At 42.7% G+C, this 19,968-nt stretch overlaps 2 protein-coding genes across 15 annotated transcripts in view; one reads left to right on the top strand and one right to left on the bottom strand.

The window, feature by feature from the left end:
• The window catches only part of DAPK1 (death associated protein kinase 1), a 170,073-nt gene extending 166,650 nt beyond the window's left edge, over window positions 1-3,423 (top strand). For 6 of the 14 annotated variants that reach the window (XM_036260764.1, XM_036260765.1, XM_036260768.1 and 3 more), the window contains 2 exons: window positions 1,075-2,303; window positions 2,789-3,421. In XM_036260764.1, coding sequence (XP_036116657.1) covers window positions 1,075-2,303; window positions 2,789-2,822 — 1,263 coding nt within the window. In that variant the 3' untranslated portion in view covers window positions 2,823-3,421. Of the gene's footprint in view, window positions 1-1,074; window positions 2,348-2,788 lie in introns of those variants that run through there. The other 8 variants (XM_036260774.1, XM_036260775.1, XM_036260776.1 and 5 more) reach the window with 4 other exon arrangements.
• CTSL (cathepsin L) lies at window positions 3,243-12,059 on the bottom strand. The gene is given in 8 exon segments (XM_036260346.1): window positions 3,243-3,309; window positions 7,494-7,548; window positions 7,551-7,610; window positions 8,241-8,386; window positions 8,672-8,680; window positions 9,040-9,063; window positions 9,065-9,261; window positions 12,051-12,059. Coding segments are annotated over 8 exon segments (567 nt in total).
• Between the last annotated feature and the right edge of the window lie 7,909 nt (window positions 12,060-19,968).

The following is a 19,968-nucleotide window of genomic DNA, read 5'->3' as shown; positions in this document are numbered from 1 at the left end:
TTCTGATTTTATTTATTTGGGCCCTTTCTCTTGTTTTTCTTGATGAATCTGGCTAAAGGTTTATCTATTTTGTTTATCTGTTCAAAGAACCAGCTCTTAGTTTTGCTGGTCTTTTCTATCATATTTTTAGTCTCTATTTCATTTATTTCTGCTCTGTTCTTCATTATTTCCTTCCCTCTACTCACTTTGGGCTTTGTTTGTTTGTTTGTTTCTAGTTCCTTTAGGTGTAAGTTTAGTCTCTACCCTCCAATAATTTTCAGTATAAGGCTCAACTTTAAACAGAATTAGATACAGAAAGCATTTCAGTGATGAAATCAGACATGGGCAGAAAAGCACTCTTGGGGCAAACAGGTGCAGGCTCGGAGCCTCCATGTGAGACCAACATCCACTTTCAATCACCATTATTTGTAAAACTAGCCCAGAACAAGAAGGGAAGAGAGAAGGGGTAGGTAGGTGTTGCCTAAAGGGTAAGGTTGTTTCTATTTTTGTGACTTTTTTTTCTTTCTGACTTTTGCTTTTTAAAGAAATAAATGTGGCTGTAAAACAAAAGTCCCCTCTGACCATCACCTCTAGTTTCATTCCTCTCTTCCCCTCTCCAGGGCCAACCGTAGTCATGGCAGCACATCTTTCCAGGACTTTTTATGTGTATGAAAAATTTACAGTATCATGTAACATTCTAAACATTTTTTGAAAAATGACAAGCCTTCAGAGAAGTTACAAGAATACTACAACAAATCCTCGTATACTCTACACCTAAATTAACCAATCGTTTACATTTTGCTCCATTTGCTTTTCTCTCTTTCTTGTCTATTTATTCACTTATTTACTTTGCAAACATCATGACATTTCACCCCTGAAGAATGTAGCCAGTTATCTCCTAAAGAGAATGACCTTCTCAAGCTGGTTTTTTGGCTTAGTAATTGGTTTCTGAGATCCAGCTATAAGAATGATCTGAGTCATTCCTTGCAACTCCTGCTCAGATTTTGTCACTACTCCGGCCCTTTTGTTCTGAGTCGCTGGCAGCTCTGTTCATTTAGGTTCCTTTGTGTGATCTCTCGTCGTCCTCTCTGGCAGATCAACATCATGCAGAGTGAAACAGTCCAGGACGTGCTGCTCCTGGACCCCCGCTGGCTCTGCACCAACGTCTTGGGGAAGCTGCTCTCTGTGGAGACTCCACGGGCCCTGCACCATTACAGGGGCCGCTACACCATGGAGGACATCCAGCGCCTGGTGCCCGACAGTGACGTGGAGGAGCTGCTGCAGATCCTAGATGCCATGGACATCTGTGCCCGGGACCTGAGCAGTGGGACCATGGTGGACATCCCCGCCCTGATCAAGACAGACAATCTGCATCGCTCCTGGACAGACGAGGAGGATGAAGTGATGGTCTACGGTGGTGTACGCATCGTCCCCGTGGAGCACCTCACCCCCTTCCCGTGCGGCATCTTTCACAAGATCCAGGTGAACCTGTGCCGGTGGATCCACCAACAGAGTGCCGAGGGAGACGCAGACATTCGCCTGTGGGTGAGCGGCTGCAAGATTGCCAACCGTGGGGCCGAGGTTCTGGTGCTCCTGGTCAACCACGGCCAGGGCATCGAGGTCCAGGTGCGCGGGCTGGAGATGGAAAAGATCAAGTGCTGCCTCCTGCTGGACTCGGTGTGCAGCACCATCGAGAACGTCATGGCCACCACGCTGCCAGGGCTGTTGACTGTGAAGCATTACCTGAGCCCCCAACAGCTGAGGGAGCACCACGAGCCTGTCATGATCTACCAGCCGCGGGACTTCTTCCGGGCGCAGACCCTGAAGGAGACCTCGCTGACTAACACCATGGGTGGGTACAAGGAAAGCTTCAGCAGCATCATGTGCTTTGGGTGTCACGACATCTACTCACAGGCTAGCCTGGGGAGGGACATCCACGCATCGGACCTGAACCTCCTGACCCGAAGGAAACTCAGTCGCTTGCTGGACCCTCCCGATCCTATGGGGAAGGACTGGTGCCTTCTTGCCATGAACTTGGGCCTCCCTGACCTTGTGGCAAAGTACAACACCAATAATGGGGCTCCCAAGGAGTTCCTCCCGAGCCCAGTCCATGCCCTGCTCCGGGAATGGACCTCCTACCCCGAGAGCACAGTTGGCATCCTTATGTCCAAACTTCGGGAGCTGGGGCGCCGAGATGCAGCAGACTTTCTACTGAAGGCATCGTCTGTGTTCAAAATCAACCTCGATGGCAATGGCCAGGAGGCCTACGCCTCAAGCTGCAACAGTGGCACATCTTATAATTCCATTAGCTCGGTCGTGTCCAGGTGAGGGCAGCTTTGGCTTGGGCAGGGTATCTTCAAACGGCAAAAACAAGGGGGATGCAGCCCATCTTTCCCATCGGAGGGCCAGGTGCATCCCTTCCTATGCCCACCTACTGAAGGACACCGCCCTCCCTCCTGCCTCACATTTCTCTCCTGCTCCCTCCCTCTCCCTCCCTCCCTCCCTGTCGCACATTCCATTGTGTGTGAATGGCCTTCTCTAGTTTAAGAGCCGATCCTATCCTGTCCTTTGGCCATTTGCAAAGCTAGTGTCCCCCTTCTCCATGCTCTCTGGACTCCGCCTCTCAGCCTCTAGTACCTTGCTTCTTACTGATACTTTTACTGGCATTCCTAACTTTTCAATGAAAAAATTTTAACTATTATATTGATTGTCCTTTAAATAAAACGTGCACATTTATTCACAATGTGCATTTCATACTCTTTTCTTTGTTATATATCATGTCCTCAGCTTATCTTTTTTATATTTATAGGAAAATCCCTCATGTATGGACTCCCACTGTATGATTTATAAATAGACAATATGTGAGTGCCTTTTGCAGACGAGGTTGTGTTTGGAATCATCGAGTCAGCCAGGAGCTGTCACGAAGGAAATGTTCCCTCTCTGCTCCTTGCTGTAGGCTGATCATCGCCAGAGGTGCTTCACCCTCAGTTGTGTTTCGTTTTTCCGGCAATTTCTGTGTTTTATGTGGCGAGGAAAGGGGAGAAAGGAACCCTCCTCTAGAGCGATTTCATGGCCAGTGTTGTTGCTGCGATAAGACATGTATCCGTTAGCTTTTGTTTAAACGTCAGTGTGGACGTCCACCTGGAATCAGCGAACTGTGCCTCAGCGTCCCCTCGTCTCAGGTAGAAGGTCGGCTCGGTTGTAGGGCTGTGAAGATCTGTGCGAGATCCAAAACCCGACTCGTGGTTTGTGGCAGTCCCTTGTCATTTGTGCATAGCAGATGGTTTCCCACATTGAGATCCAGACTTGACAACTTCCTGTACTTGAAGTCTAAAAAAGAAAATAAAGGAAGCAAGTTTTCTTGCAGTGATTATTAAATTGTGATCAAGTTTTAAATTCATATGAGGGAACATATCCTAATTCTCCTGTCCTGAGAAGCATGTAATTTTAATGTTATATCATATGTGTGTGTGTGTGTGTATATATATATATATATGCAGTATGTATATACATATATATTAATACAAGTATTTTTACTTAATCTATATGATATAGTAAAAAAGTCATTTGTTTTCCTTTTTGTTTTTTGAGTTTTTTTTAAAATAAACTATTGCTTGTTGCATTAGTTTGTTGGTGTTTAATTCAAAAGGAATTTTTCTTTGCTTTGTTTTTACCCCCAATACCGCACCTGGTAGGACAGACCAATCTGAAATCCGGAAAGTCATTAAACCTAAACTCCCAGGTATGGAAAACAACCTAGAGTGTTTAGGTGCTTATTTATGACTGAAATTGGGAATGGTTTGGGGATGAAAAAGAGCCCATATAATTTTCACTCTTGTTCTCACTTTAAAGAAAACAGGCTCCTTCCATTTTCCTTTGGGTGAACCAAAAAAAAATCAAGTGGAATCATTTAGTCTCAGCAACAGGGAAACATAAGAAGCTTTCTATTTCTATACAGAGGGGGAGGGAATGGTTCCCTAAAGGAGCAAGAGAAAACCTACTGAAAAAGATACATAACTTCCTGCCTTTCTTTAAATATGGACCAACTACAAACTCTAGTTTTGACCGGCATAGTAGCTATGAGACACAAAAGCTCTAAGTGACCAAAGCCTATATTTAGTAAAATCTCATGATTGCTTTAAAACAATGGGCAAAGAGCCCTGGCTGGTTTGGCTCAGCGATTCGAGCATCGGGCCACGGACCAATGAGTTGTGGGTTCAGTTCCAGTCAAGGGCATGTACCTTGGTTGTGGTTTGTTCCTGGCCCTAGTCAGGTCATGCGGGAGGCAACCAGTCAATGTGTTTCTTCTCACATTAGTGTTTCTCTCTCTCCCTTCTTTCCACTCTATCTGATGATAAATGAAAAAATATCCTTAGGTGAGGATTAAAAAAAAAAAAAGGGCAAAGAAAAAATATTGAAAGGAAGAAAACTGAAATGGTTACAGTGATTTTCTCTGTGTTGATGGAATGCAGTTTATTGTGTTTTGCCCAAATTATCCACAATAAACATGATTTACTGTTATAATGAAAAAAGGAAAGATTAATGAAATTAATACACTTAGACATGCCTAGAAAGGATGACACAAATTGGAACTGTAGTTGCCACCCTGGCCGGTTTGGCTCAGCAGTCAGAGCATCAGCCCACAGACCAGAGAGACCTGGGTTTGGTTCCTACTGAGGGCACGTACCTTGGATGCAGTTTGTCCCCAGCCCCAGTTGGGATTGTGTGGGTGGCAACCAGTCAATGTGTCTCTCTCACGGCGATCTTTCTCTCTCTCTTCCTCCCTCTCTCCTTCCTGCTCTATCTGAAGATAAATGCAAAAATGTCCTCAGGCGAGGATAATGTAAAAAAAGAAAGAAAGAAACTGTCATTGCCTTAGAAGAGTAGAACCTCCTTTTCTTGTGCCAACTCGCCTCCTGAATGCCAACTTCATTCTTTTCTACTTCAAGAGCACTTTACATCCCAGGGACATAACATCAGGCAGCCAGAACCCGCAGGCAAGAAGTTTGCCTCTGGCAAATCTGGAAAATCCCAGAGGGTTCTGACCAGTGCAGCTCGATTCGCTGGGCCATCCCTCTGCAAAACAAGGTGGTGGAGGGAGGTAGAGTTACATGACCAGGCTGCCCCAGCGACCTGGTTGGATGATGGGAAAGGACCATTTCTCCCCAGTGAAGGGTGTTATGTTAATAGGAGAAAGGGGCAGAGGGAAAATGCTGGGCAAATAATTGCAAAGTACTGTACCAATCTTTTTTTTTTTTTTTTGAGAGAGAGAGAGAAACATCAATTTATTGTTCCATTCATTTACGCATTCAATTGGTTGATTCTTGTATGTGACCTGACTGGAAATTAAACCTGCAACCTTGGTGTATCAGGGTGACTCTCTAACCAACTGAGCTATCCAGCTAGGGCTGGCTCAAATACATTTTTGTAAAAATTCTCTACAGGTTTGGACATCTCATATCTGTTCTGCATTTGTTACTTTCTTCAGTCTTTTATTTTTTTAATATTTTTTCTTTATTGATTTTAGAGAGACAGAAAGGGAGAGGGAGAGACAGATAGGAACATCAATGAGAGAGAACATCGATTGGCCAACTCCTGCATTCCCCCCACTGGGGATTGGGCCCACAACCTGGGCATGTGCCCTGACCAGGAATCAAACTGGCGACCTCTTGGTGCATGGGTCCACGCTCAAACACTGAGCCACACTGGCCAGGCACTTTCTTTAGTCTTGCAAATGCCCAAGTGGATTTCAGTGGAGGCCATGGGCAGCAGAGCTCTGCTTCCTGAGGGAACAATGACATCAACTCCCAGGAGAAGGGAACACATCTGGAAGGTTTCTCCATTCTGGTCCGAAACCAGCATCCTCTGAGATTCTAGGACACCAGAGAGATCCTAAAGACCCATGGGATATAAGAAAGAGCTGGGCTTACCTACTAACAGGCCTTTTGGAGAAACCCGGCCCTTGCTAAGGAGCTACCTTGACAGAGAAATTTGAGGGTTGGGCCCAAGGAGCCAGCTCTGAACCAAGGAGCCAAGAGAACAAGAGAAGCAGCCTCCCCATTGGACCCGCTGCGTCCCTGTGCTGAGTGCAGCCGGGGTGGCTCTTTGGTTGGAGAGTGTTCTGTCACTGGGCCCTGGGACACACGTCTAAGCACTGGCTGAAGGACATTGTTACACATGGTGAGACGTACTGATAATCTGGTCATCCTGAGTTGAATTACTTCTAGATTTCTCCAGATGTGGAAAATTGACCACAGGAAGGTGAAAGGAGATACTACTTCTGAGTGGGAAGCTATAGGCCACTTGGTGTGGGGCTGGTTCAGTTCAGCTCAAGGACTCCTGGGGCATAATCTTCATACCCAATTAGATTTATAAAAATTCCATAGCATAGATCTGGATATATCTCTGTCTCTCTATGCTCTCAAGCTCTCGCTCTCTCTCTCTCTCTCTCTCTCTCTCTCTCACACACACACACACACACACACACACACACACACACACACAGGGTATCCTTGCCTCCCCACCCCTGCAACAGTCTCTGAATCTGGATCCCTTGGCGGGGGGGGGGGGGGGGGGAACATGAACTGTCAAGAAGCTGATCTTGACCTAGAAACTGGCCAGGTTCATACACAGGGGTTGAACCTTACCATTAAATCTGGAAAATTAATGGTTTTAGAGAAGGTACAATCCATCTGATATCCTCAAACTGAGCCAAAACTAAAATGGAAAATATTGTGCACAGAAATATTCTTAATCAGACGGAGTTATGAACATCATTAAAAGACAAATACTGCCCTGGCCTGTTTGGCTCATTGGTTGGAGTGTTGGCCTGAGGATTGAAGGGTTTCAAGTTCGATCTGCAGCTCTGGTCAGGGTCATGCAGGAGGCAACCAATCAACATTGTCTCGCTCACATCAATGTTTCGCTCACTCTCCTCCCTCCCTTCCACTCTATCTAAAAATCAATGGAAAAATATCCTTGGGTGAGGATTAACCTTTCACAGAACTGCAAAATTAGAGAGAGAGAAAAGAAACTCTTGGGGCCAGATGTGTTTCAGAATTAAGAAAATTTTCAAATTTAGAAATGTACAAAAACTATATCATTACCCCAACAAGCTGAGATAGAACCTAGTGTTATGATCACACATTCATATGTCTGTGTTCCTTAAGCGGGATAAAGACTTCTGGGATTTCAGAAATGTGCTCAAGGGTTGAGGACCTGTATCCAAACACTGATTCCAAAAATTATTCACTTTCCATTTCAAATATATTTTAATGAAAAAAAAATTTTTTCTTTATTGATTTTAGAGAGAGAGGGAGAGAGAGACAGAAACATTGATGAGAGAGAACATTGATTGGCTGCCTCCTGCATGCCCTCCACTGGGGATTTGGCCTACAACCTGGGCATGTGTCCTGACCGGAAATCGAACCAGCAATCTCTTGGTACATGGGTCGATGCTCAACCAATGAGCCACACCAGATGGGCCAAATATAAGTATTTTTAGCAGTTTATACCTGTTTTTAACAATCCACTATTTATTGTTATCTGATTCTGCACCTTCAAGGCCTAGCCAACCATGAGAATGCCCTGATCTCGGTCTTCGCTGCTGCAGTTTGGATCATAAGAAATGCCTGGGAAAGTGAAATTCAGTGTTGAGGTGAGGACCTCCGAGTGACATGAGACAGTAACCCAGCAGATCAACCACAGTAAGGGAGGCATCTCAAAATTCAGCTAAATGACATAAAACCAAGTCAGACTTGAAAACAAGCTCTTTTTTATCTAGGGTAGAGATTCAGACCCTCGTTGAATACTAGCAGAAAGAGCAGTCTCTTCTACAATGTGCCAAGAGGCTAAAGACACTTCTGGAAGCCTTGTCATTCTACTTTTAGAATGTCAGTCTAAGGAAATAGCACAGAACACAAAATTACTTGAGCCAAAGGGTCTTTAGAGTTTTAATTACAAAAGTTAAATATTTTGGAAAAATTTAAAGGTCTAACAATTGGAAAAAGGTAAAGTATATTAAGCTATATCAAATGAATTATGTAGCCATTTAAATATATTTATTAAGTGCGTAAAATCATGGGGATATGATTCAAGTAATGTCAAATGGAAACATAAGGGAAAGATATTACATGTGCACAATGAACAACAATGCTAAATCCACACAACCAGAAATTATACAAAACAGAGAGTGAATCATGCTGTATGTCATGGTGGTTTCCCAATTTTTCTGCCTAAATTTCTACATAGACGATGCTTACCATCTTCATAGAACTGGAAGCTATAGTGGCTTGCATCTATAGCAACAGAGATGGGCCCCACAGTTGCCACTGCCTTTATAAGGGACCTCTCCTGCCACTGGATGTCCACGAAGCCAGTGTCATTGGCAATAGAATCCTTGGGCTAACTTTGCAGGAACCAAACTTTAAAAGGTAAAGGAGGCCTGGCCAGCGTGGCTCAGTGGATTGAGCTTTGTCCCATGGATTGAGCGTCATCCCATGGACTGAGAGGTCCTGGTTTGATTCCCGGTCAGGGCACATGCTTGGGTTTTGGGCACATCACATTGATGTGTCTACGTCCTTTCTTCTCTCTCTCTCAAAAAAAAAAAAAAAAAAAAAATGTATTAAAAATAAAATAAAGGTAAAAGGGAAGAGATTTGATTACTACCTCCTAGAAAATGTGAGTTTAAGACAATTTGCAGCTTAATTATTTCCAAATTAAGTTTGTGAAATACTACTGGTTGTTTTGAAAAGGAAAAACTAGCTGGTGTCTACGCAATGAGACACTCTCAGTCTATCTATCCCTAAGAAATTTTTCACTCTGGAGACTAGTGTACTAAATACAGAATGGTATATATCTCCATGTAACACAGAAATAAGAACAGCTATATAGTAACCAAACAGAGAACTATTCAAGCCTGATATATCTTAATGAAAGTTCTGACAGTTTATGTACATAGATTCTACAATCTGAACTGTGAATTCTAAACATGGGCATCTGTTTTCTCTAAGGTGTTCAACTTTCAAAAGGAGTGATACAAAGATAAGGACCTTTGTTTACCTTTGCATATATGGATAGGATTCCTGAGTCCAGGCCTCCATTGGACTGAACATACTGGAAGGCATTATCCATTAGGCCACCATGGGAGCCCTCATTGCCTTGAGACTGGGAGCAGTCCACAAGGTTCTGCTCACTCAGTAAAATAAGTCTGCCAGTTTTCCGGAACATATGTCCTTCAAGGGCACTAGTTACACTGAAAGCCCAACAAGGACCACAGTGACCCTAAAAATACAATTTAAAAGCTCTCAGTCTAGCCTGGCCAATGTGGCTCCCTGGTTGAGTGTCAATTCATGCACCAAGAGGTCACTGGTTTGAGCCACACTGGCCGGGCAGAATGGGTTTTTCTTTAATCAGAACAAAGCAAGCACGAGACTTCCGGTCAAGATGGCGGCGTAGGTAAACGCGGTACCGTGTCCTCCCACAACCACATCAAAGTTACAACTAAACTACAGAACAACCATCATTCAAAACCGCCTGAAATCAAGCTGAATGGAAGTCCTACAACTACGGAATTAAAGAAGCAGCCACATCGAGACTGGTAGGAGGGGCGGAGGTGGACGGGCTGGTCCCACACCCACGTGTGGCGGATAAAAATCAGGAGGACACCTTGGCTGGGAAGGTCCTTCCTGAGAACTGAGGGGTCCCCGTCCCACACCAGGTGCCCTGCTCAGGGTTCCAGTGTTCTCTTCTATGGGAAGAGAAGTCCCCATAACTTCTGGCTGGAAAAACCAGTAGGAACTGAGGCTCAGGGAGGCTGAGGCCACTGGAGCCCCAGGCAGCTCCTCTTAAAAAGCCCGCGCATGGACTTAGACTCACTCCCTCTAAGCTTGGAGGGGAGGCAGCTCAAGGGGCGCTGGAAACATACAGGGAAGAACTGAGCTGTTTGGCACTGGAGCGAGGGCTGGAGAGGGGACTTTCTCCGGGACAAATGCTGTCAGAGGCCTTTGTTCCTTTGGTGAGCCCTTCCCTGGGGTGGCAGACAGCCACCATATCTGGGACTCCAGCAACCTGGCTCACACTGGTAGCCCCGCTCTGGTGATTCCCTGAGGCCCCACCCCACCCAACTTTCAGGCCCACCCAAGCTGTTGTCAGTTGCTTAACCATAGGATTGGCCTGTCTTGGATCCTGTTTCAGGTTTTCCTAAATTCTTTCAAACAAGCAACATCTGCTCTCAAACATCCCCATACCTCTCATTAAGTAATACACAGAAACAAACACAAGAGGCAGCCAAAATGAGGAGACAAAGAAACAGGTCCCAAATGAAAGAACAAAAAAAATCTCCAGGAAAAGAACTAAGTGAAATGGAGATAAGCTAACAGATGCTGAGTTCAAAATACTGCTTATAAGGATGCTCAATGAACAGTGAGAACCTCAGTGAACTTAGTGAGGGCCTCAAGAGCATAAAAAAGGACCAGTCAGAAATGAAGGATGCACAGTTAGAAATGAAGGAGGTACTAACTGAAATAAAGAATAATTTACACAGATTCAATAGTAGAGTAGGTAAAGCCAGGAAGCAAACCATTGATTTGGAATATAAGGAAGCAAAAAACACCCAATCAGAACAGCAAAAAGAAAAAAGAATCCAAAAAAATGAGGATAGTGTAAGGAGCCTCTGGGACAACTTCAAGCGTGCCAACATTCGCATCTTGGGGGTGCCAGAAGGAGAAGAGAGAGAGCAAGAAATTGAAAACCTATTTGAAACAATAATGGCAGAAAACTTTCCTAACTTGGTGAAGGAAACAGACGCACACATCCAGGAAGCACAGAGAGTCCCAAAGAAGATGAACCCCAAGAGGCCCACACCAAGACACATCATGATCAAAATGCAAAAGGTTCAAGACAAAGAGAGAATCTTAAAAGCAGCAAGAGAAAGGCAGCTAGTTACCTACAAGGGAGTTCCCATTAGGCTGTCAGCTGATTTCTCTAAAGAAACTTTGCAAGCCAGAAGGGAGTGGCAAGAAATATTCAGAGTGATGAAAAGCAAGAACCTACAACCAAAATTACTCTATCCTGCAAAGCTGTCATTTAGAATCGATGGCCATATAAAGACTTTCCCAGACAAGAAAAAGTTAAAGGAGTTCGTCACCACCAAACCATTATTATATGAAATGTTGAAGGGTCTTCTTGAAGAAAAAGATAAAATATATGAACAAACAAAATGGCAATGAATACATATCTATCGACAATGGAATCTACAAACAAAATGAACAGCAGAACAGAAACATTCTCATAGATACAGAGAACATTTTGTTGGTTGCCAGATGGGAGGGGGGTTGGGGGAATGGGTGAAAAAGGTGAAGGGATTAAGAACAAATTGGTTGCTAGATTGACAAACCTCAAAGAGAAGGGGGTTGGGGGATGGGAAGAAATAAACCAAAGAATTTATATGCATAACCAATGGACACAGACAACAGTGTGGGAAAAGGCAGGAGGGGGGCGGGAGTGGGGAAGAGAGGGTCAATGGGGGGAAAATGTGGAACATCTATAATACATTCAACAATAAAGATAAAAAAGAAAAGAAAAAAACAATATAAATAAGAAAGAAAAAGAACAAAGCAAGCACGATTAACATTGCAAAGGATGATATATATATATATACACATACATACATACACACATACACATATATACATGTATATATATATTTAGAAATTTTTAAAATATGTTTTTATTGAATTTTTAGAGTGAGATAGAAACATTGATGAGAAACATCAGCTGCCTCCTGCATGCCCCTATTGGGTATCAAGCCTGTGACACTGGCATATGACCTGACCAGGAATCGAACCAGGACCGCTCAGTTCATGGGACAACACTCAATCCACTGAGCAACACTGGCCAGGCTGATTAATATTTCTTATAACTATGGCTAATACCCCACTATGATTAGTTCTCTATTCTATTATTCTCTCCCTCCCCTTTCAGATTCATGTTTCAAAAACCTAGGGAAAATAAATGAGTATTTGATTAAGCCAATCCTTTTAAAAAGCCATCCTACTTTTTTGAGACTTTACAGCCACCATGGTGGAGTAAAAACAATGAATTTATCCTCCCAAGTATTTTCACAAAGACTGTGGAGGGAGGCTAAGCATGTGGGTGGAGAAAAAGTTCAGAGACCCCATTCCTGCACAGGCACAGGGACAGGTTCTCCCCAGACTCAGAGGCGGGCCGTGCAACACCGGCGCTGCAGACAGGGACCAGTTTGGGGAGTGCCGCCTGCTCCCTACCCTCCGCACATGCCCACCGCTTCCACAGGGAGCCTGCAGCCCAGGGGGTGGAGGTCAGGCTGCCCTGTCCTCCAGGCCAGGGCCGTGCCTCCTGGAACTCCCAAGCCCTCCACCAGCAAGGCTGGTTCCCGGGGGTCCCAGCAACGTCAGGTCCCAGTCCAGGGTGTCCACCTGTAGCTGGCCCAGCAGCGCAAGTGCAGTCAGCACAGGCAGGCCCAGGGTTCTTCCAGGCGGAGCTGTGAGTCTTCCCTCACCTAACCCCCTCCTCCCACCCCAAGCCGTGGGTTTGGCAATTCGGCCCGTCCGGCCCCGCCCCTACATGGCCTGTAAGTGTCGCGATTGGCTGATCTGGCTTATGGGCGGGGCCTTCGACCGCCGGGCCTCCAGGCGCCTGCTTAGGTTCATTCCGAACCGGTCCCAGGCAGAGGTGAGGGCTTGAGAGGCTGGGGTGGGGGGGGACGAGCTGAGGAGTTCAGCGCCTCCGTGGGATCCTGACCAACAGTAACCTCCATTCATGAGCTCAGCAAGTGGTTCACGAAAAGAAGCTTGTAGGGAGCTCCCAGTGGATTTTCACCTTGACCTTGCCTGTCCTTTACTCCTAGAGTTTTAGGTTAAAATCTCCCCGAGGGCTGAGGGCGGTGTAATCTGGCCCAGTGGCTCCTGTTTATTATACAGTAAAGGTCGGACGGGCTGGAAGAATGCAGAGCCCACAAGCAGATGCGTTATCGTTGTTTCAGGATGGGGGCAGCTGGGTTTGGGGAGAATTTGGAATGGTATGGCAATACCCAAAACACTGGCCTACAGGAAGGCTGTAGGTGAGTTCTCCAGTGCAGGCACAGCTCCTTTCCTGCCTTCCCCAGTCAGGATTCTTCTTCCCTCGCAAGCCTTTCTCAAAACCGACCAAAGGAGTTATTCATTCACAGAAGAATTTGGTTTAACAAAAGGAGGAGGAAGGACTGAAAGAAAAAACTGCTTTTACCTCCCCACTCTGGGGTATGGATCGCTGTCTTCCTCAACATGCTTTTCTTGAGATGCTGCAAGTGGCTAACTGTGTGGTCAGGCAGCATGGGTTCAAATACCAGGTATGCCCCTAACTGCCTGGGTAAAAGGGGCAATAATAGCATCTGCCTCCCTGGCTTGGTGGAGGGGAATAAGAGAATTCACTGAAGTGCTTCCATAGTCCTGTCCTGTGTAGGCAATCCGTCCAGACTGCTGCGTTATTTTTACTTTATTTTATTTTATTTTTAAAATATGTTTTTATTGATTTTTTTTTAGGGAGAAAGAGAAACATTGATCAGCTGCCTCCTGCACGCCCCCTACTGGGGATCAAGCCCAAAATCGGGGCATGTGCCCTGTTGGGGAATGGAATGGGGACCTCTCAGTCCATGGGAGGATGCTCAATCCTCTGAACCACACCAGCCCAGCTACTGCATTATTTTTAACCAGAGGTAACATTTCATATAAAGGGTTAATTTGTACTTATAAAGAACTTAGGCATGAAAAGAGTTTTAACTTACAAACCTCTTGTTAAGTTTCTGTGTATCTTAGAGAAAAATTGTCCAAACTCTTCTCAACTCATCAGGGAATCAAAGTTGTACTGGCTGAGAGTTATGAGCACAGTTACCCCAGTAATCTCCATCAAATATCTCCCCGAGGAGACTGCAGGCACCCTGGAACTCACTGGGGCAGGAACAATACACCATCAGCATTCCGGAAAACCTCAAACCATAAAAGAAAGTTCAGGTCAAGGTAAGCTGGAGTCTCTCCACACCTGGCTCAGCTAAAAGGGACCCTGTGTTTGCAATCAGTCTTGTTAGAAAGAAATCAGTGGGATTTGGAAGGGAAAAAATTACTTAGTAGGACTGCAGTGGACTTAGGAGTCCTACAAAACACAGTTCTTAGAGGTTTCTAAATCCATTACTGCCTGATCCCTCCTAAGAAAACAAGTATTCTTTGGTGTGCACAGTCAGTTAACTGACAAATTTATTTAATGCAGCAAATGAGCACAAGATTCTTTGGCTATGGAATGGCCTTCATGTAGGTGGAGAGTAATCTGGGGGAGAATATATCAGTCATGACTGATATATATGGTGTTAGGAGCACAACTCAAACTGGCTTAAGAGAAATAATAATAATAAAAAATAATAAATAATTGGTTCATAGAACTTGAAAAACAGGGGTGGCTATGGCCACAGGCTTAATTGGATCTAGTGATTCATATTCAGACCACCTCCCTATCATTTCCCCTCTCATCTTACCTTCCATTTGCAATGGCATCATTCTTCTGGGCCACTTCATGTGCCAGGGTATATGGCCCCCAGCAGTTCTGGGGTAACAGTTAATAATCTGTGATCTTACATATTGGTCTCCCAGTATTTCCTAGTCTAAAAATATTGGGAGTTCTCTAGTCACTTAAATGAAGAACCTTATTTTGGCACAGTCTCCCTTTCAGGGTTACGCTAGCACAGTGTGGTTACCCTGCGCGGCTATGTAGGAGCAATGTAGAGTTACTTCTTGAAAACAAAAACTAAGGTTCCACTGGCTGCCTTTATAGAAAGTTGTTAAACATCATGACCATAAGAAGAATTGAAAACCCAAGTTGTTTTTTCACTCAGCCAGCCAATTATGACTAAGGATTATATAATTATAGCTGATAAATATTTTTTTAAAATTAACTAATTTATTTTTGTTACAGATGTTTTTCCTTTTTCCCCCACTGATTCCCCCCTCGCCTTCCCTCCCCACCCTGTCCCCAGCTTTATTGTCCATGTCCATTGTTCATTCATACATGCATATAAGTTCTGTGGTTTATCTCTCCTCCGCACCCCCTCTTCTGGGGATTGTCAGTCTGTACCCCACTTCCACGTCTCTGGGACTACCCCATTCCTCAGACTGTTATGTTAATTATATTCCACAAATAAGTGAGATCATATGATACTTGTCTTTCTCTGTTTGGCTTGTTTCACTTAGGATAATACTTTCCAGGTCCCTCCATGTCGTCTCAAAAGATAAGAGATCTTTCTTTCTTACAGTTGCATAGTACTCCATTGTGTATATGTACCACAGCTTTTTTATCCATTCATCTACTGATGGACATTTGGGCTGTTTCCAGATCTTAGCTATTGTAAATAGTGCTGCTACGAACATGGGGGTACACATATTCTTTCTGATTGGTGTTTCAGGCTTCTTAGGGTATATTCCTAGAAGTGGGATCACAGAGTCAAATGGCAGATCAATTTTTAATTTTTTGAGGTAACACCATATTGTTTTTCATAGTGGCTGCACCAGTCTGAATTCCCACCAGCAGTGTATTAGAGTCCCCTTTTCTCCACACCCTCGCCAACACTTGTTGTTTGATGATTCGTTGATGGTGGCCATTCTGACAGGTGTGAGGTGATACCTCATAGTTGTTTTAATTTGCATCTCTCTGATGATTAGTGATGTTGAACATTTCTTCATATGTCTCTTGGCCATTTGTATGTCCTGTTTGGAGAGGTGTCTATTTAGTTCTTCTGCCCATGTTTTAAATGGGCTCTTTGCCTTCCTTTTGTTGAGTTGTATGGGCACTCTATATATTTTGGAAATTAACCCCTTATCTGATGTATCGTTGGCAATTATGCTCTCTCATACAGTGGGTTGCCTTTCCATTTGGTGGTTGTTTCTTTTGCAGTGCAGAAGCTTTTGAGTTTGATGTAGTCCCATGTGTTCATTTTCTCCTTTGTTTCTGTTGCCTTAGGTGATGTATCAGTGAAAATTCTGCTTCATATGATGTCTGAAATTTTGTTGCCTACATTTTCTTCTAGGATTTTTATGGATTCATGAGTCACATTTAAGTCTTTTATCCATTTTGAGTTTCTTCTTGTGTATGGTGTAAGTTGATGGTCTAGTTTCATTTTTCTGCATGTAGCTGTCCAATTTTCCCAACACCATTTATTAAACAGGCTGTCTTTACTCCACTGTATGCTCTTTCCATCTTTGTCAAATATTAATTGAGCATAATGTCTTGGGTCCATTTCTGGGTTCTCTATTCTGTTCCATTGATCTATCGGCCTGTTCTTGTGCCAGTACCAGACTGTTTTGATTACAGTGGCTTTGTAGTATAACCTGAAATCTGGTAATGTGATGCCTCCAACTTTGTTCTTCTTTTTCAAGATTGCTGTGGCTATTCGAGGTCTTTTTTGGTTCTATATGAACTTCTGAAGTATTTGTTCTAGTTCTGTGAAGTATGTCATTAGTATTTTGATGGGGATTGCATAGAATCTATAAATTGCTTTGGGTAGTATGTACATTTTAATGATGTTAATCCTTTCAATCCATGAACAAAGTATGTGCTTCCACTTTTTTATATCTTCCTCTATTTCTTTTTTCAATGACCTATAGTTTTCTGTGAATAGGTACTTTATTTCTTTGGTTAAGTTTATTCCTAGGTATCTTAAATTTTTTTGCTGCGATGATAAATGGGATTTTTTTTTTTTTTTTTTTTAGTTTCTCTTTCTGTGAGTTAATCATTGGTGTATAAGAATGCCGTCAATTTCTTGACATTAATTTTGTATCCTGTTACTTTGCCAAATTCATTTATTAAGTCTAGTAGATTTTTGATGGAGTCTTTGAGGTTTTCTACATATAGTATCATGTCATCAGCGAATAATGACAGTTTCACTTCCTCCTTTCCAATTTGGATCCCTTTTATTTTTTCTTCCTGTCTGATTGCTGGGACTAAGACCTCCAATACTATGTTAAATAAGAGTGGCAAAAGTGGGCATCCTTGCCTTGTTCCTGTTCTTAAGGGAAATGCTTTTCATTTTTTGTCCATTGAGTATGATGTTAGCTGTAGGTCTTTCATATATGGCCTTTATTATGTCGCGATATGATCCCTCTATTCCCACATTGCTGAGCATTTTTATCAGAAATGGGTGCTGGATTTTGCTGAATGCTTTTTCAGCATCTATTGATATGATCATATGATTGTTATCTTTCATTTTGTTTATGTGGTGTATCACATTCATTGATTTGCGAATATTGTACCAGTCTTGCATCCCTGGGGTGAATCCCACTTGGTCATGGCGAATAATTTTTTTGATGTATTGCTGGATTCGATTTGCTAGTATTTTGTTCAGGATTTTGGCATCTATGTTCATCAGGGATATTGGCCTATAGTGTTCTTTCTTTGTAGTGTCTGTTTCTGGGTTGGAATTAGAATTATGCTGGCCTCATAAAACGAGTTTGGAAGTCTTCCTTCTTCTTGAATTTTTTGGAATAGTTTGAGGAGAATGGGTATTAGTTCTTCTTTGAATGTTGGGTAAAATTCCCCCATGAAGCCATCTGGGCCTGGGCTTTTGTTTGCTGGAAGAATCTTGATTACATCTTCAATTTCTTTTGTTGTTATTGGTCTGTTCAAGTTTTCCATCTCTTCCTGGTTCAGTTTTGGGAGACTATGTGTTTCTAGAAATTTGTCCATTTCGCTTAGATTGTCGAATTTGTTGCCGTATAATTGTTCATAATATTTGTTAATGATCCTTTGTATTTCTGTGGTGTCAGTTATTATTTCTCCTCTTTCATTTATGATTTTGTGTATTTGGGTTCTCTCTCTTTGTTTCTTGGTGAGTCTAGCTAAGGGTCCATCAATCTTGTTTATCTTTTTAAAGAACAGCTCCTTGTTTCATTGATGCTTTGAATTGCTTTTTTGGTCTCCATGTCATTTATTTCTGCTCTGATCTTTACTATTTCCTTACTTCTACTTGCTCTTGGGTTTTCTTTTTGTTTGCTTTGTAGTTCTTTAAGTTGTGAGGTTAGATAATCTATTAGAAATTTTTCATTGGTTTCCAGAAAGTTTTTAATTTCTTCCTTGATCTCCATGATAACCCATTCATTGTTCAATAACATGCTATTTAGCCTTCATGTTTTCAAATGTCTTTGCATGTTCTTGTTGCAATTGATTTCTAGTTTCTTGCCATTGTGATCTGAGAAGATGCTTCATATGATTTCAATCTTCTTGAACTTGTAGAGACTTAGTTTGTGCCCTAACATGTGATCTATCTTTGAGAATGTCCCATGTGCACTTGAGAAGAATGTGAATTCTGCAGTTTTGGGGTGTAATTCTCTAGATATCTATTAAATCCATTTGATGTAGTGCTTCATTTAGAGTCTGTGTTTCCTTGTTAAGTTTTTGTCTAGAAGATCTAGCCAGTGATGTCAGTGGAGTGTTGAAGTCCTCTGCTATATTGTATTGCTGTTGATTTCTCCTTTGAAGTCCTCCAGAAGATTTTTAATATATGTTGGTGCTCCTATATTGGGTGCATATATGTTTACCAAGGTTGTGTCTTCCTGTTGGATAGATCCTTTCAATATCTTGTAGTGACTTTCTTTGTCTTTAGTTACGGCCTTCATTTTGAAATCTACTTTATCAGATATGAGAATCGCTACCCCAGCTTTTTTTTCCTCTTCGTTTGCTTGAAAGATTTTTTCTATCCCTTCACTTTCAACCTATGTGAGTCTTTTGTTGTGAAGTGGGTCTCTTGTAAACAACATATATGTGAGTCATGCTTTCTTATCCAGTCAGCTACTCTGTGTCTTCTTATCGAAGCATTCAAACCATTCACATTTAAGGTGATAATTGATATGTACTTATTTATTGCCATTTTTGTTTAGTGTGGTTCTATTTTTCTTCCTATTTCTTTTACTAATTACAGTAGTCCTTTTAGCATATCTTGCAGTGCTGGTTTGGTGTTAATATATTCCCTTAGCCTCTTTTTGTCTGGGAAGCTCTTTATTTAACCTTCTATTTTGAATGATATCCTTGTTTCTCATGACTTTGATTACTTCATGCCACTCCCTTATGGCCTGTAGTGTTTCTGTTGAGAAGTCAGCTGAGAGCCTTATGGGGATTCCTTTGTAGGTTACCTGTTGCTTATTTCTTGCTGCCTTTAGGATTCTCTCTTTGTCTTTAATTTTTGGCATTTTATTTTATTATTATTTTTTTATACTCACCTGAGGACATTTTTCCATTTTTTTTTCAGATGGAGTAGGAGGGAGAGAAAGGAAATGAGAGAGAGAGAAACATCGACATGAAAGGGACACATAGAGTGGCTGCCACCCGCATGACCAACCAGGGCCGGGGACAAACTGAACCGAGGTACGTGCCCTTAGCGGGAACCAAACCTGAGTCTCTCCGGACTGCAGGCCAACACTCTAACCACTGAGCCAAACGGGTCAGGGCTAATTTTTGGCATTTTAATTACTATGTGTATTGGTGTGGGCCTGTTTATGGTTCTTCTTACTTGGGGCTCTCTGTGCTTCTTGAACTTGAATGTTTTCTTCCTTCAGGAAGTTAGGAAAGTTTTCTGTTACTGTTTCTTCAAATATATTCTCTAACCCTTGCCCATTTTCTTCCTCTTTGGGGACTCCTATGATGTGAATGTTATTACCTTTCCAGTTGTCCCACAGATCTCTTAAGCTATCTTCCTGTTTTTTAATTATTTTTTTCCTTTTGGTTTTCTGATTGGTTGATTTTTTCTACCCTGTCTTCTAATTCACTGATCCAGTCCTCAGCTTCCTCTACTCTGCTGGTTAGTCCTTCCAATGTGTTCTTTATTTCTGTTATGTCATTCTTGATTTCCACTTGGTTGGTTTTTAATGTTTCTATATCTTTACTCATGGTCCTGATGACCTTACTCATGCTGTTGAGCTTCCTCAAGATCATGGCTCT

Source organism: Molossus molossus, unplaced genomic scaffold, assembly GCF_014108415.1.
Source record: "Molossus molossus isolate mMolMol1 unplaced genomic scaffold, mMolMol1.p scaffold_m16_p_14, whole genome shotgun sequence".
NCBI classification, from domain to species: domain Eukaryota; kingdom Metazoa; phylum Chordata; class Mammalia; order Chiroptera; family Molossidae; genus Molossus; species Molossus molossus.
Note: the sequence above shows the minus strand (reverse complement) of the source record. Positions and strands in the feature narration are given on the sequence as shown.